Source organism: Xenopus tropicalis, chromosome 3, assembly GCF_000004195.4.
Source record: "Xenopus tropicalis strain Nigerian chromosome 3, UCB_Xtro_10.0, whole genome shotgun sequence".
Taxonomy (NCBI): Eukaryota; Metazoa; Chordata; class Amphibia; order Anura; family Pipidae; genus Xenopus; species Xenopus tropicalis.
This window is the reverse complement of record NC_030679.2, coordinates 56,193,323-56,207,629: the sequence shown is the minus strand read 5'-3', so window position 1 is coordinate 56,207,629 and position 14,307 is coordinate 56,193,323. Positions and strand designations below refer to the sequence as shown.

Here is a 14,307-nt window from a genome sequence, read left to right as displayed (position 1 = left end):
AATGCTGGGAGGCCAGAGTGTACTATTAAATTCTGGGGGCCACAATATGGCATAAAATACTGATATGCCTAGTGCTTCTATACTTTTGAGGACATGAAGTAGGTGTGTCCAATGTTTTTTCATCCATATTTCGATTTTTCAAATGTTCCCCAGAATAACTCTGTGAAGATAATAAAAGAAAAAAATGCAGGGTCTGCATGTGCATTCCATGGCTATATAAAGTATAGTTAAAGTATAATGGAAGTTTTACTGATCTGGCCAAAGCTCAAACACACAAAAATCAATGCACATTTCCTGGCTTCTTAATTTATTCTGCGCCAGTGCATATATTTTCAAGTACAGAATTATTTAATTGATATACCACCAAAAGCCATTAAACTAGATCCCTATGTTAGTCTTAACTAAAGTTCTCTTTAATTATTAATTATATTGTGCACAAAAAATGTGCTTCTTAAGTGTATGAGTGGCTCAGAATAAGTATTAAATTATCAAATCCCACCCTAACTGGCATTAAGACTGGGCCCTATCCACTGCTTTAAAGGAACAGTAACATCAAAAAATTAAAGTGTTTTAAAGTAATTAAAATATAATGTGCTGTTGCTCTGCAAAAAACTGGTGTTTTTGCTACAGAAAAGCTACTATATAAATAAGCTGCTGTGTAGCCATGGGGGCAGCCATTTAAGCTGGAAAAAAGGAGAAAAGGCACAGGTTACATAGCAGATAACCAGTAGATAAGCCCCATATAATGGGGGTTTATCTGTTATCTGCTAAGTAACCTGTGCCTTTTCTCCTTTGAATGGCTGCCCCCATGGCTACACAACAGCTTACTTATATAAACTATAGTAGTCTTTCTGAGGCAAACACACCAGTTGTAGCAATGCAGGGCAGAAGTACATTATATTGTTATTACTTTTATACACTTTCATTTTTTGGTGTTACTGTTCCTTTAAGCCCCTTTAGAAACCCTTTTAGAAGCAGAACATTGGAAGGGAGTAGGGTAGAAAATTTAGTGGCAGATCAGTTATAGAAACAATGATTAGAGGGTGAGCTCAATTCTATCATTATAATGATATCAAATTAGTGTTTGTCCTTGTCAGTAGCCTATAGAAATAGGTTTCTTACCCAAACAGCTCTTCAACTACAATACTTCCATTAAATGAGACACAAAATTCTTCATGCTTACTACAGCTTTCTGTGTGCACTGGCCTCAAGATTTGTGTGTGCACACATAAGCACAAGCTTTAGAGGGAATATTGGTCTTAAATATATACAGTACTTCTGATAATAATTTCTTCCATTATCTCCTGAATAATATTTTGGTCTCTAAGGCTGATCAAAAATGGGAAAATATTGATTTTGTTACTAGAAAGAATAGACAGTATACATTTTAAACACAAGTTTTCTTTAGTGTGGCCATGTATAATGTATATAAAAATGTTGTATGCTGCCCCTTTTAAAATAGTATAGAACAAACATAACCTCTAACTTACTAAATATTTTGGTTTGATTACTTCAGTTACAGACGCAACCTGCTTTGCTTCTAGCCTAATATGAAAATCTTTTGAATCTCTGATGGATTTTTTTCCATGTAATTTGTGGACATCTGGCAAAGACTGCTGACTGTTGCAGTTCAGTTACACGTTGACAGCCACATACTGAATTCTAAACCCCCCTGGCTTATGTCTAACCCCTAATAATGTCCTTCTCCATATCTCATCCCACTGTACAGTATTTTCCCTAGCCGACGCCTGCCATCATTTCCTTTGTCACACCATTTACTTACCACAGTAACGCTCATGTAGCAACTGAAGTTCAAATACAGCATGAAAAAAAACTAGTCACGTAAAAATGTGTGGGATGAAACTTCCAGGAAGTTTTTTAATGGCTCAGTACTGGGAAAAGAAATCACCTTACATAAAATGTTCCCTTAATACCAAGTACTACTTGGTGTTTCTGCGAATTTCCTAAGGACAAGATGGGTTCCTCCCTTTCTTCAGTAATAATATCTTAACATAAACTTCACCTTTTGGTTAGAGTTGGAATGCAGCAGTGTGACTAGCCTAGCTAAACCTGTACTAAAGGCTTGCGAACAACAAGCAGATGGAGGATCTGTTCTTGGGTTTTATAGAAATCATTATGTTTATGAGACAATGGCCATGCCATATGCAATATTATATACATATAAAATGCACAGCAGACAACACCCATAAGAAACACAGGAAATATATCTTAAAAAGGATCATTTTAGTAAGGTAATTAACTAAACAACAGAAAGCATCACAATATCTATTTCTGTTTTGTAACAGTTTTATGTAGGTGGGCCTTTTGGGACATGTGACTGACTACTAAAAGTCACAGCCAATCACTTCATGGATATACACCTGACACTTTCAAATGTGCCGTGCCATGTAGGGGAATGTGCAAATTATTAATGCAGCATTTTTAAAGGACACAATTATCAAAATAATATTATATGTGCATGAACATTACTATGGGGCCCATTTACTAAAGGTCTTTTTTTCCACAATTCCTAGGATAACTGGAACAATCTTTTTTTGCTTCATGGTTTTGAAGTTTTTCAGGGTATTTCTTACTCTTATTTGTGCGACAAAATGAAAATGTAGTGTTTTTTGCATTTTTTTCCATTCATGCTTTTTTACTGAATCACTTGGAATTTGTGGTTTTAGAGAAAATTAGTTTTTTTGTGGTTTTAAAAACCTCTTACACCACTAAAACGAAAATGTTGATAAATGTGCCTCCCCATGTTGAGAAAGTGCTCTAATTTTAAAAAAGGCAAAAGTATATTTTTCTCTGCTTGCAATTTTGAACTGCATTAGCTGAAAGTCATGGGTCTTCCATCAAGTCGATAAACATTAGTTGTCCCATAATTTTTTAGGCAATTTTATCTCTCTTTCATAGAGTCCCAGGTTACCAATTACCACTGACAGCAATGATTTTCTGCTTTTAAAAAAGACTCTGGGTTCAATAGATGATGTGGCTCAGTAACAACCCAATTATGGAGACCTTGCTTTGATTAAATCAGCTTCTTGTGATCTTGTCATGTCTAATGTAAAGCCATAAAAGGTTCCGGAATATAGCTATAAACATGTACAAATGTGTCAAACTCTAGTAAGTAAAAACAACCAATCAGATGTTTACATGTTTCAACTGTGGTTGACCAGTAGAAGCTAAATTTTCATTGGTTAAAACACAGGAAAACATTGCCCATGTTAACATATAACTTTTTTAGCCATCGCTAGTCCCTACCCTAAAGAATTGCATAAGGCAGGGAAAACTGCAATTTTAAAACAAAATAATATAATATAAAATAAAACTACAAATATATGCATGGAAAAATACTTTCACAGAGTGAAGTGCAAGAGATGAAATGAAATCTGAAGGAAACTGAATTATATTAATGGGTTTAAATTAGGTTTACATTTTTTTTAGTAGATTTAAGGTATGAAGATCCAAATTAGAGAAAGATCCCTTATACGGAAAGCCTTGGGCCCCAAGCATTCTTGATAACAAGTCCTATATCTGTACAGCCAAATTAAATGAATTTTCCAGCAGGATTGTGCTAACCTTTGGGGGATTCATATTCTTCTGAGTTTTATGTTATCTCTCTGCACAGGCTGAAAACATGCTTTATAAGTATTATACCGTTTCTGTCTGCTTCTAAATGACCCTGCTGCATGTTACATAATTTCACTCCCATTGAGTAGTAGGCCACTGCTGGCAACTCTACAGGAAGGCTATGGGAGATGATAAGGACTCAAGCCTAGAACTGCATGCTGAATTGCAAAAATATGAAAATAACTGAACGTTGACCTTACTATATACATTAGACAAATTTAAAATGAATGTCTATTGGTCATTTAAGAATTATCAACATATTTTATTTATATAGCGCCAGCAAATTAAGCAGTACTTTTGAAGAAGATTCCTTTGTAACTAGTCCAGCTAAAATAAAAAGGTTTAACTCATCATATCACAGCATGTTCCAGTGAAGGCTGCAAGGGTGAGCGCCCTTTACATGCAACACTCACAAGTACTGGAAGTACACATTTATTCCAGCTTAGCTAGAATCAAGTACGAGGTTGTTACCTTGCATATGATGTCTGGTAATCTGCATAAATCCATATTTAATATTACCAGAGAAAAAACAAATAATTAAAAAAAAATAATTATTACTTTCTTAAAATAGACAATGGAAAATGGTGATCCTATATTATAAAGCAATCTGGATAATGGGTTTCTAGGTAGATTGTGCACTTTTGGGTTTGACTCAAGTAGTTGGAGCCAGTTGACTAAGAGAGCTGAAAATGAAATCCAAGCTTCAGGGAACAATTACTTGTTTTTGGGTGGAGGCATATTTATTACAGCGCAATAAGTAGCTGTGATAAGTACAGTGAATATTTCTTAAAATACTGTACTAGTAACACCAACTTTTAAAATTTTCTTCAAATAACCTTATATATCATCAGTATTATTTATTTATACGGAGCCAACAAGTCACTAAGGCATTACAACAATATTAAAAGGATTCTTCTTCACAATAATGAAAACATTTGCCAGGAGTATTGTCAATGAAATTCCTATTTATTGATTTTTCTCTTTGCTGTGATTTACTAGCAAAATAACTTTTTGGAGAACACTCTGCTTGGGAACTACACCCAGAGGTTATACAATATATTGCATACTCCATACAAATAAATGCTGTTTATTCCCCAAAAATTTAAATAAATGTATTCCAAAGTGATGCCAATACTTTTATTTTAGGTTGCTTGTAGTTTGTTTCTCTGCAAAAAAATGTGTCCATTTCAGTCACTAAGCTGTCAAGATCTCCAAACATTCTGTGAATTAAATGGTTAAATTGTCACAAGGTCCTTTTTATATCTGTGTGTATGGGATTTCTAGGGGGGGTTCTGCCATGCTTTACAAGGAAAATAACTTCCAGTGCTGATTCTCCTATCTCTGTGTCAGTGCACAATTCTAACATTCTATAAATCTTCTGTGGTAACAAAATATAATTTCAGCATGACACTGTTCATAAGAGAGTAATCTCAGTGCTTTGACTCACCATGCCTAAGTTTTGCTGTTCCTAGAAAATGAAAGTAAATTGTTTGCCAACACTAAACGCATCCCTGCAAAGCTAACCATTTCCAAAACGCTTCTAATTATCAATGAATTGTCAGGCACCAAAAATTATTCTTTTCACTGGTTACTTTTTGTGGTTTAGGTGTTGGATCTCTTATCCGGAAACCCAATATCTAGAAAACTCTGTATTATAGGATCCATTTAAATCAAATAATTCTAATATTTTTTTGTGTTGGATCATATCACTTTGAGTAAATTAAAATTTGGATTTGTATGTTTCTACTATATTTTACTCTGGGGGGGGTCTATAAATGTGGCTTGGCTTTAGTGGATGACACTCATTAGCACACTGTTGATATGTACATATGCATATAACCTGGCATCTGTACATTACGCTAACATGAAATAAAATTATAGGGCTAAAAAAAACTTCTGTATATATGTTTGTTAAACATACTGTGTAGTTAACACATCTCAAGCACAATAGTGACAACGTTTATCATATAGGCAGTTGACAATGCTGATTTAATGAAAAATATAACCAATCTATTTAGTATTGTTTATCTTCCAGTTCAGTGTGAGGGCACAGTATATGCTGTAAATACTGTGCATAGGGGAGAAAGGCCTGTTATAAGAATTCACTGCAAAACATTTTTTGGGCAATAATGCACTGGGAAAAATAGTTTCACTAGGTTTTATAATTTTAAATAGCCAATTCCGCTCCCAATACATTCCTTCTCTACACATTATACCTAAGTTGGAAGCGTCATATTGCTTGCCTCAGCTGAGATATTATCCACAAACAATAAAACGGCACCATCCAGCAGTCAAAAATATATGGAGCGACTGTATGCAAACCACTGTGGCAGCTCCTCTTTGTATGTAGAAAGTTGGTATGTGTAAGCTTTTGACTCTAACTTGGCTACACTATACCTGCAACTGGGCACATATTAGATACACTTACCATAACTGCTACATACTTCTATTACATTTAAGAAATCTATCTTTATCTATCTTTATAGATAAGTAGTGTATGGAAAAGTGGCTTATTCAGCTGTAGAATGATGCAGGGAAACATGTACATTTCTCCATGTGTTAACAATATCTAAGTTGCTTGTTTCCAAATCCAAATAGGTTTCTCAGTAAAAACAATACCTAGAAGTACATTCTGTTGCGTGCTGCACTCTGTGTTTTATTTGTTAGCCCAAAATCCTTTAAACCCTGAGGAATTTTGTATACTTCTATGAGCCTCAAGAACCACTCATGTAACTTTAGTCTTTAGAGACTCCCTGAAAACAAAGTACAGCACTACAAAACAGTAGTTGTGATACACTAATAAAACACAAGCCTATTGGATTTATTTAATATTTAAAAGTAAACTTAAGGTATGGTGATCGAAATTACGGAAAGACTCTTTTATCTGGAAAACCCCAGGTCCCACGCATTCTGGATAATAGATTCCTTTATATCTCAGTCACTCTGCTAATTAAAATCCTACACTGACTTAAAGGAACAGTAACATGAAAAAATTTAAGTAATTAAAATATAATGTGCTGTTGCTCTGCAAAAAACTGGTGTTTTTGCTACAGAAAAGCTACTATATAAATAAGCTGCATTGTAGCCATGGGGGCAGCCATTCAAGTTGGAAAAAAGGAGAAAAGGCACAGGTTACATAGCAGATAACTAGTAGATAAGCCCCGTATAATGGGTGTTTTATCTGTTATCTGCTAAGTAACCTGTGCCTTTTCTCCTTTAAATGGCTGCCCCCATGGCTACACAGCAGCTAAATCATATAAACTATAGTAGTCTTTCTGAGGCAAACACACCAGTTGTAGCAATGCAGGGCAACAGTACATTATATTGTTATTACTTTTTTACACTTTCATTTTTTGGTGTTCCTTTAAGAAATGGATTTCATGTTGGATCCCTGACCACTCTGGCCAAAATGTTCTTTTATAAAGATAGATAGAATTTTACCTATAAAACATAAAAACATTGAAACTTTTGATTGCACTTCGCTGTGACATTTTCAAAAAGATCATAAAATATTAATTTCAAAAACTACTATTCTACATATTATCCACTGGCCCACACGTCACAGCTTGTCAGAATTTTGTCAGCTCTCTATTCATTTATACAGGATTTTTATATTTATCAAAGTGTGAAAATAAAAGGAATTCTGTTTTCACCCTTCCATAAACATGGAAATTCTATGTAAGCAAGCAGAGAGCTGTGATATTGCCCTCTAATTACCTGTTGCAAACTCTGTTTTCACTTTTTTCATAAATATTCCCCTTTAAGGCAAATATTTCATTACAAAGAGCTAATAGCACAATTATTAAGTTGTGAGGGTTTTTAAGCCAAACTAATGATCGCAACTGTGCAACATTTTACACCTCCACAGAAAAAATAGCAGCGCTCAGTGTTAATTTTTGTCTTTTATCGTGTTAGTTTGTCAATTTATCACGTATAATTTTACACTTGGCTTCACGTTCACATAAAAGGTATGTGATTTTACACAGCACACCATACTATACCATGATGCATGGAATTTTTTTCTTTCTAAATATGCTTCATTGAGTCATTCACTGAGGTCCAATGAAGTGGGTGTAGACAGAAAACAGCACCCCTCAATGCAAACTAAATAAGCAAATGCTCACAAGGTAAATCCCCTGAGCAGTACTATTCTCCATGCCTCTTTACACAGTATTTTGCTTACAAAGCTGTGGAAAGATCATTTGGAATATTTAGAATGTATTTATTTGCATGTTTATTATTTAAACTCCATATATAATACAGCACAATATGTATTTTTCCTATTTCTCTTTAGTACACTCAGGTTACAGTATAGGCCACCTGAAATATGCACATCACTTTCTAAAAGACTATTATACTACAATGCAAAATAAAATATTTTATCAAATATTCAAAGGCTGTCCTCTAATGACAATGACAGTAACACAACTGTATAAATAAATAAATGTGCAGTACTTTGTAAGATTTTTTTTTCTTTAAAGTTGCTGATATTTTAGTCTACATTTTATAAAGTGACTTAATATTTACAAGAACTGACAACTGTACATTTTATCTGAGCACTACATTATGTTTATTCAAATGTGTCAAATGACATTGAGATCACATTTCTTATAACCATGGGGGAAACCAACTATAAGGACATGCTCCATAAAACTGAGAGAAAGTCACAGCCACAACAAAAATCAGTGGTACCAAGTTCATGTTTACAAGCTCACAAAAACTGTACTGTGCTAATACACAAGTAGCTTCAAAGGCAGTTTTGTAACACTCACAAACAGAACTGTTGCTGATCTCATTTGTTAAAGTTGTTAATTAATTGAGTTACCAGCATTAAAGGGAAACTCAACCCCAAAACAGTTTTTTGCATAATGAAAGAAAATATATTTAAACAACTTCGATTTCCATTAATTACGTTTTTTTTGTTTTAAAGTCAGGTGTAAATGTAATTGCAGGTAAAAGTATCTGTTTATACCTTTCTTTTTTCTGGGTCTGACCCTGACACCCTGACACACAATGTAGCAGATCTAGGTCTGTTCATCAGCTGGCCACTGCTACACTGTTTCAAGAGCCGGAACAAGAAGTACTGCTAATATCAATAGCCAGACCATATATAATATGTTAATAATGTACTGGAAAGTTGCTTTGACTTGTTATTGTTAAGGAAAAAGCAAGGTCGCCATTGACTTTAATGCTTGTAATTTTAATAACTAACAGACTTTTATTATGCAAATAACAGTTTCTGAGTGATACAAACCATGTGCTCTTACACATGGGCATGTTTTTGTGCATATAAAAATAAGCGCATGTGCATCAAAGTGCATCAAAACACCTATATTGCAATTATATGCATTTTGTAAATGCAACTAAGCATATTTCTCTATTTGACTGTATTATTATGGGGCATTCAATGCATAAAATGTAGAATATTATAAAATTACAATATAAACACAGCTGTTGTAAAACACAGATTTGAGTGTCTGTGGGTACAATCAGGCAGAATAAATTGAAATCAATTAGCTTGTACGTTTAGGTGCTCTCAAACTTGCATCTGAAACGCAAGTCAAACATACAAAAAAAAAATTCCTGTATGTAAGAGCCCTTAAACAAAATCATAATCACTCAGCCACTTAAAAACAGCACATAGATTTCAAATCCCTAAAGTTTTCCAGAGGCAAGCATTTACATGTATTATTTTGAATGCCATCAGTTTATATATCAGCCATAATTAAAATTGCAGGATTGTGCAAAAACACATAAAACGGTGCTGAGTAATGCTTATGTGTCCTATTAGACTCCCTGTTGTGCTTATTTATATCTTATTACATATCCATATATACATATCAGAGTCACCAACTTTAGCTGTTAGTAACCTTGAACTTTGGGTTAAAACTGAAGATCTATAAACTGTGGAATGAGCATGTAAATCAATAATTTTTGTATAACTTTATTTATTTTACCTTGATTTGTTCAGTACATTGATTGGCAGTTTGGCACAGTTGTGCATTCTATATTTAATACATAAAATGCATGTCCCAATGATATTTTGATCATTCACTACTCTGCAACCTACAACTATACACATGCTTACTCTAACTTGCAGAGCCTCTCCATGCCAAACATATGTCTACTCACCACCCACCACCAGCACGACCACCCTCCCTCACACAAAGTGCTGTGCCAAACAGAGGTACAGTATATAACGCAAGCACAGAGGGAAAGCTTGTAACACACACATTAAAATACAAACTTAGCATAAACTAGAGAACATTTCCAAGTTCAACAAATTTTGCAGTTATACCACGTTGCAAAATGCCTGTGCTGGCACTTTTAAACCATCTGGGCAAAGGTGCTAGTGGTGATTTACTTCTTATTATTTTATTCTTACTTAACTATACCAGTATGCAGATTTTGTGTCCACGTGTTCAGTTCACATCTGCTTGGTGTCTTATAAATGCCAATAATCAGAACCATACTTTCTAAGAAAATAAGTACTGGAGAGCTTTCAACTCTGCCTAAGCACTGACCACCTGTTTGCACTGAGCACAATTATAAACTGTATATTCAATCCTGCACAGGCACAAATACCATCAGGGAAAAAATAAATAAACAGAAAAATAAGAGTTTCCTTCTTGGCAACAGTAGTCTCCCAGTTGTATTACAGCTCTGACTTTTATTTAAGAATAATTAGATGTTAATAGAATAATATAACTGCTTATCATGGCACAACTTGTAAGGGCTTCAATCTACTGATTCTTAATTATTTCTCAAGCAGCAATATTAGATATAGTTAAGAGCTATGTGATTATGCATCATTTCTTTTTAAAGGCAATTTACCTTCTTGTCACATAATAAAACTGGTTTAACATACAATCACCATAAGGGGCAATATTAAAGAATATATTTCCAAAAGACCAATTTTCACATAGCAACAGCTATTAAGGCTAAAAAAAGACACATGTATCAAGTTCAAGATTCTTTTTCAGAATTACAATAACAGCCACTTGGACATCATATCGGTATGGGACACTTTAGGACTGGCATAGGCTAACAGGCGTTGCTCCATATATATTCCACACTAATATGCCTTCACAATCTCACCCTGGAAAGTTGTTACTGGTGCCTGTGACATGTCAAAACTATTGACAGCGGCTACTAAAGCAAGTCCAGTGAATGCTTGAATGGGACCTACCTGATCTCCTGAGCTCACTCATGGACTCAGCAATGCGATCCTCCCGATCCCGCCCCTCCTTGATGCCCCCGGGCGGTGAGCCGCTCTCCCCGGAGCTGCTTTGTATGGTACTCGGGCTGTCTGACGTTTCGGGCGATCTCAGGGTCATTGGACAGCCCGCTGCGCTCAGCAGCTCCACTATTAGTAGGGACTCAAACACGGGGCTTCCAGCCACAGTGCAAAGCGCTAAGAGCAGCCAGAGTGCATGTCAGGAGTCCAGTTCCCGTCGCTTGACTTGTGATCCGTGATATTCCCGCCGCCTTTACCTGCAACCTCACAGAAAGAGACGGATTAGGGAACAGTAAGACAACAGGTCACGGAGATAGGAAAAACTATATAAATAACTTTACGTTTCAAGAAAGTACACCCATTTGCCGTTCCATTATGCTGAGATCGCAGAAAGAATAGTGGCACAATGGGTGACAACGCTACGACTTCCAATTAGTTTGTTAAAGGGCAGCAGGAGCGCAAACCGCACAGAGCGCTGACAGCTAACCTGTGCAGTACTCACCAGCTAGGCACAGCCTGGTGTAGTAATAACTAACAATAATAACAGCAAGCATGTTCCGTATTACTCGGCAGCCTGCACACAGTCCAATAACGAAAATGACAGCAAATCTCTTCAGTAGAAACGTTTTTAATGTAGGCTGGAGATCGCCTGTATGAATAGTAACAGCAAACCTGTGCAGTAATGTTCAATCATTACTCTGCAGTCTAGACACAACCTGGTAGCAGAATAGTAATAATGACATGCAACCCTATGCAGAGGTATAATCGTTACCCTCCAGTAAGGCCCCCCCTCGTAGGAAATGTGCAACAATTACCCAGACTGTTATTCACCCATAACCCGCAAAACCCCGGCACGTTTTACTGATTTGGGGGCAACACAAATAATCTATGGCACCTTGCCTATTCAGTGCAATTAAGATTGAAATATTTCTGAAATGACTGGAACGTCCCTGGCTTTCAGTGAATGGCCCTATTCTTCCAAAACGCTATAAAAGTCATTCAGGGGCACGGCCAGCTCTAGCGATAGTTTCAAATTGAAACATGAATCAATGCTGTAAACTTCCCAGTACTTTTTGATCGCCAGGTACTGCCATAACAATGGTGGCTTTAGGAACTAAGGGGTTAACAAATGTGCACGTTACGGTACCAGAAAGTGTTATTTGTGTCACCTTCGGTACAACACACCTGCACAAGCACCAGTTGGTCACCTTGTAAGGACACTGGGTCATTTGCTCTAGTGCATTCAGAGTCAGGAAATCACTAACAATACATAGTAACATAATCTCGGCAGCATTACAGGATCGCATACAGGTCATCTTCGCGTATTATCATACGATCGCTGCTGTTTTTGAAAGTTCGGCCAGTTTGTAGACGCAAGAGCAACACAAAGAAAGAAACAGCAGAGGATCAAGCTCGACTGTCTCTCCCTACCCCGACACACCCGATCTTCAATTTCCCCAAATATCACCAGACAGAGCTACATTAAGTTGCTGCAGTAACAGAATAATCGCTGCACCCTTATCAGTCCGATCTACCCTAGCGATTCTATCATAGATTGAGTCGTACAGCTGCAGTCCGATCTACCCTAGCGATTCTTTCATAGCTTGTATCATACAGAGGCAACATTAGCGAGAATAGCAGCCCATATTCATACATTTTCAAGTGTCGCTTTCTGAAAGAAACATCGACCCTGCTCTGACGTACGAATTCTATAATTGTAAAACAAATCTTGCTGTAAACCATTAGCAGTTCAACCCCTACTAAACAGGGGCCCTTCACCAGGTGCGAACGGGGTCACACCTTTACCAATGAGGTGCTCTCCTGTCTGCAACCCCTTAGCTCTCCCCTTGATGTTGGGATCTAATATAGCCGGAGGGTCGCTGGCTGGGCATCCCCTCACATGCGATTACCCAGGTACGACTGACGCCCACCTGTGTGCGGTGCCCATCCCCAAAGACTCTCCACACACTCTTATTCTGCACCAAGAACTGTTAAATAATGTATCTAGTGGACCAAGTACAGCATTAACATTGTAACTAGTGCAGCACATACTGTACCTACTGCAACAAGTACTGTATAAATACTATATCTAGTGCCCCAAGTATTGTATATTCAGCACCTAGTGCAGCAAGTAATATAACATATTGAATCAAGTGCACCAAGTGCTGTATATCCAGGAACGCACACCTCAGGGCTGTCTAGGAAAACAGTCTGCTTCTACTTGTTTCCCCTGCGGTTCCCAGTTCTATGTGGATCTTGGATGCTATAGTGATCAGTATAATATGTAAATATACATCATTATATATATCTAGATATTTCTTAAATCACCTTGCTCGGATCTAGGGATATTTTACCTTGTGCTCTGGTGTGATACGTTCCTCCTTGAGGAGGTTCCACAGCTCTGCATTGACTTCCTTTTATTCTAATATTGTACAAAAGATCCCAAGGATGTGACTTAAACATTAAATATGTAGCTGGAGGAGGGGGTGCAATTCCTAGATCAACCCCCTCCCTCTAATCTCATTGGATTGCTTTTTTCCCTAAGATATTGTTGTTTTTTCTAACCCCCCATAGCCCTTCATCTCCCCCCAAAATCCGCCTCCTATTAGGAGCCTGATATTGGGTTCTACAGCGACTCTGTGCTGTGGAGGTGTTGAGACAATGTGGCGCCTGCAGTACCCCCCAACTCTCTTCTGTCTGCGTTTTTTCAAAGTCACAGTCTGGATTTTGTGTGTGTGTGAGTATCTGTGTGTGTGTTTGTGTGTGCGCAGCTCAAGATGTTTGCTCAGTATATAGGAACAGAAAGCAGGGACACACACACACAATGTCACACACATAGCCACACAAGGAGTGATCCACACACAAGGCACTCACTGCACTGGCTCCACGACTACTGGGCACACACACACACACACGCAGCGAGCAAGGTGAATGAGGGCTGTGCACCATCCCACAGCTTCCACACTGTATGTTCACAACTGCCTTTTTGCAAAGGGGAAAAAACAGAATGATTGTTATGATGCTTATGAGCGCAGCCTGCATTCCCCCCCCCATTACCGTGTGTCCTCCTCCTGTGCGAATCTTTGAGTGTCTCCTCTCCCCCTCCCTCGCCTCTGATCTGCTTGCCTGTCTCTCCCTCCCCATATCTGGTAAATGCAAAGGCCGCTTTCCAAGAACTTTCCAGGAATTGGCCCACGTGATCAGTGTCTCCGCGCTGCGCTCTCTGCTGCCGCCCCTGTACATGTGCGGAAGTGCAAGCTTTCCCCTCCCAGACTCATGGGCTGCCGCCTGTGCTGCCACAGGGCACCGGAAAGCAGTTCTGGTGTTTCCCTGTTACATTTCTCTCTAGCAAGTGGCAGGCATTCCTCCAGTTCTTAGTTAGTGCGGGCGGAGACAACATATTTTTTTTTATTTAACACACAGCGCTGTCTTCG

At 37.5% G+C, this 14,307-nt stretch overlaps 1 protein-coding gene across 3 annotated transcripts in view; it reads right to left on the bottom strand.

Moving 5' to 3' along the window:
* socs2 (suppressor of cytokine signaling 2) overlaps positions 1-14,029 on the bottom strand; it is a 40,892-nt gene extending 26,863 nt beyond the window's left edge. Inside the window, exons 1-2 of one of the 3 annotated variants that reach the window (NM_001127426.1) lie at positions 13,931-14,029; positions 10,826-11,130 (exon numbers count right to left, since the gene is read on the bottom strand). In NM_001127426.1, coding sequence (NP_001120898.1) covers positions 10,826-10,973 — 148 coding nt within the window. In that variant the 5' untranslated portion in view covers positions 10,974-11,130; positions 13,931-14,029. Of the gene's footprint in view, positions 1-10,825; positions 11,138-13,227; positions 13,730-13,930 lie in introns of those variants that run through there. The other 2 variants (XM_031897658.1, XM_012958618.3) reach the window with 2 other exon arrangements.
* Positions 14,030-14,307: the final 278 nt, after the last annotated feature.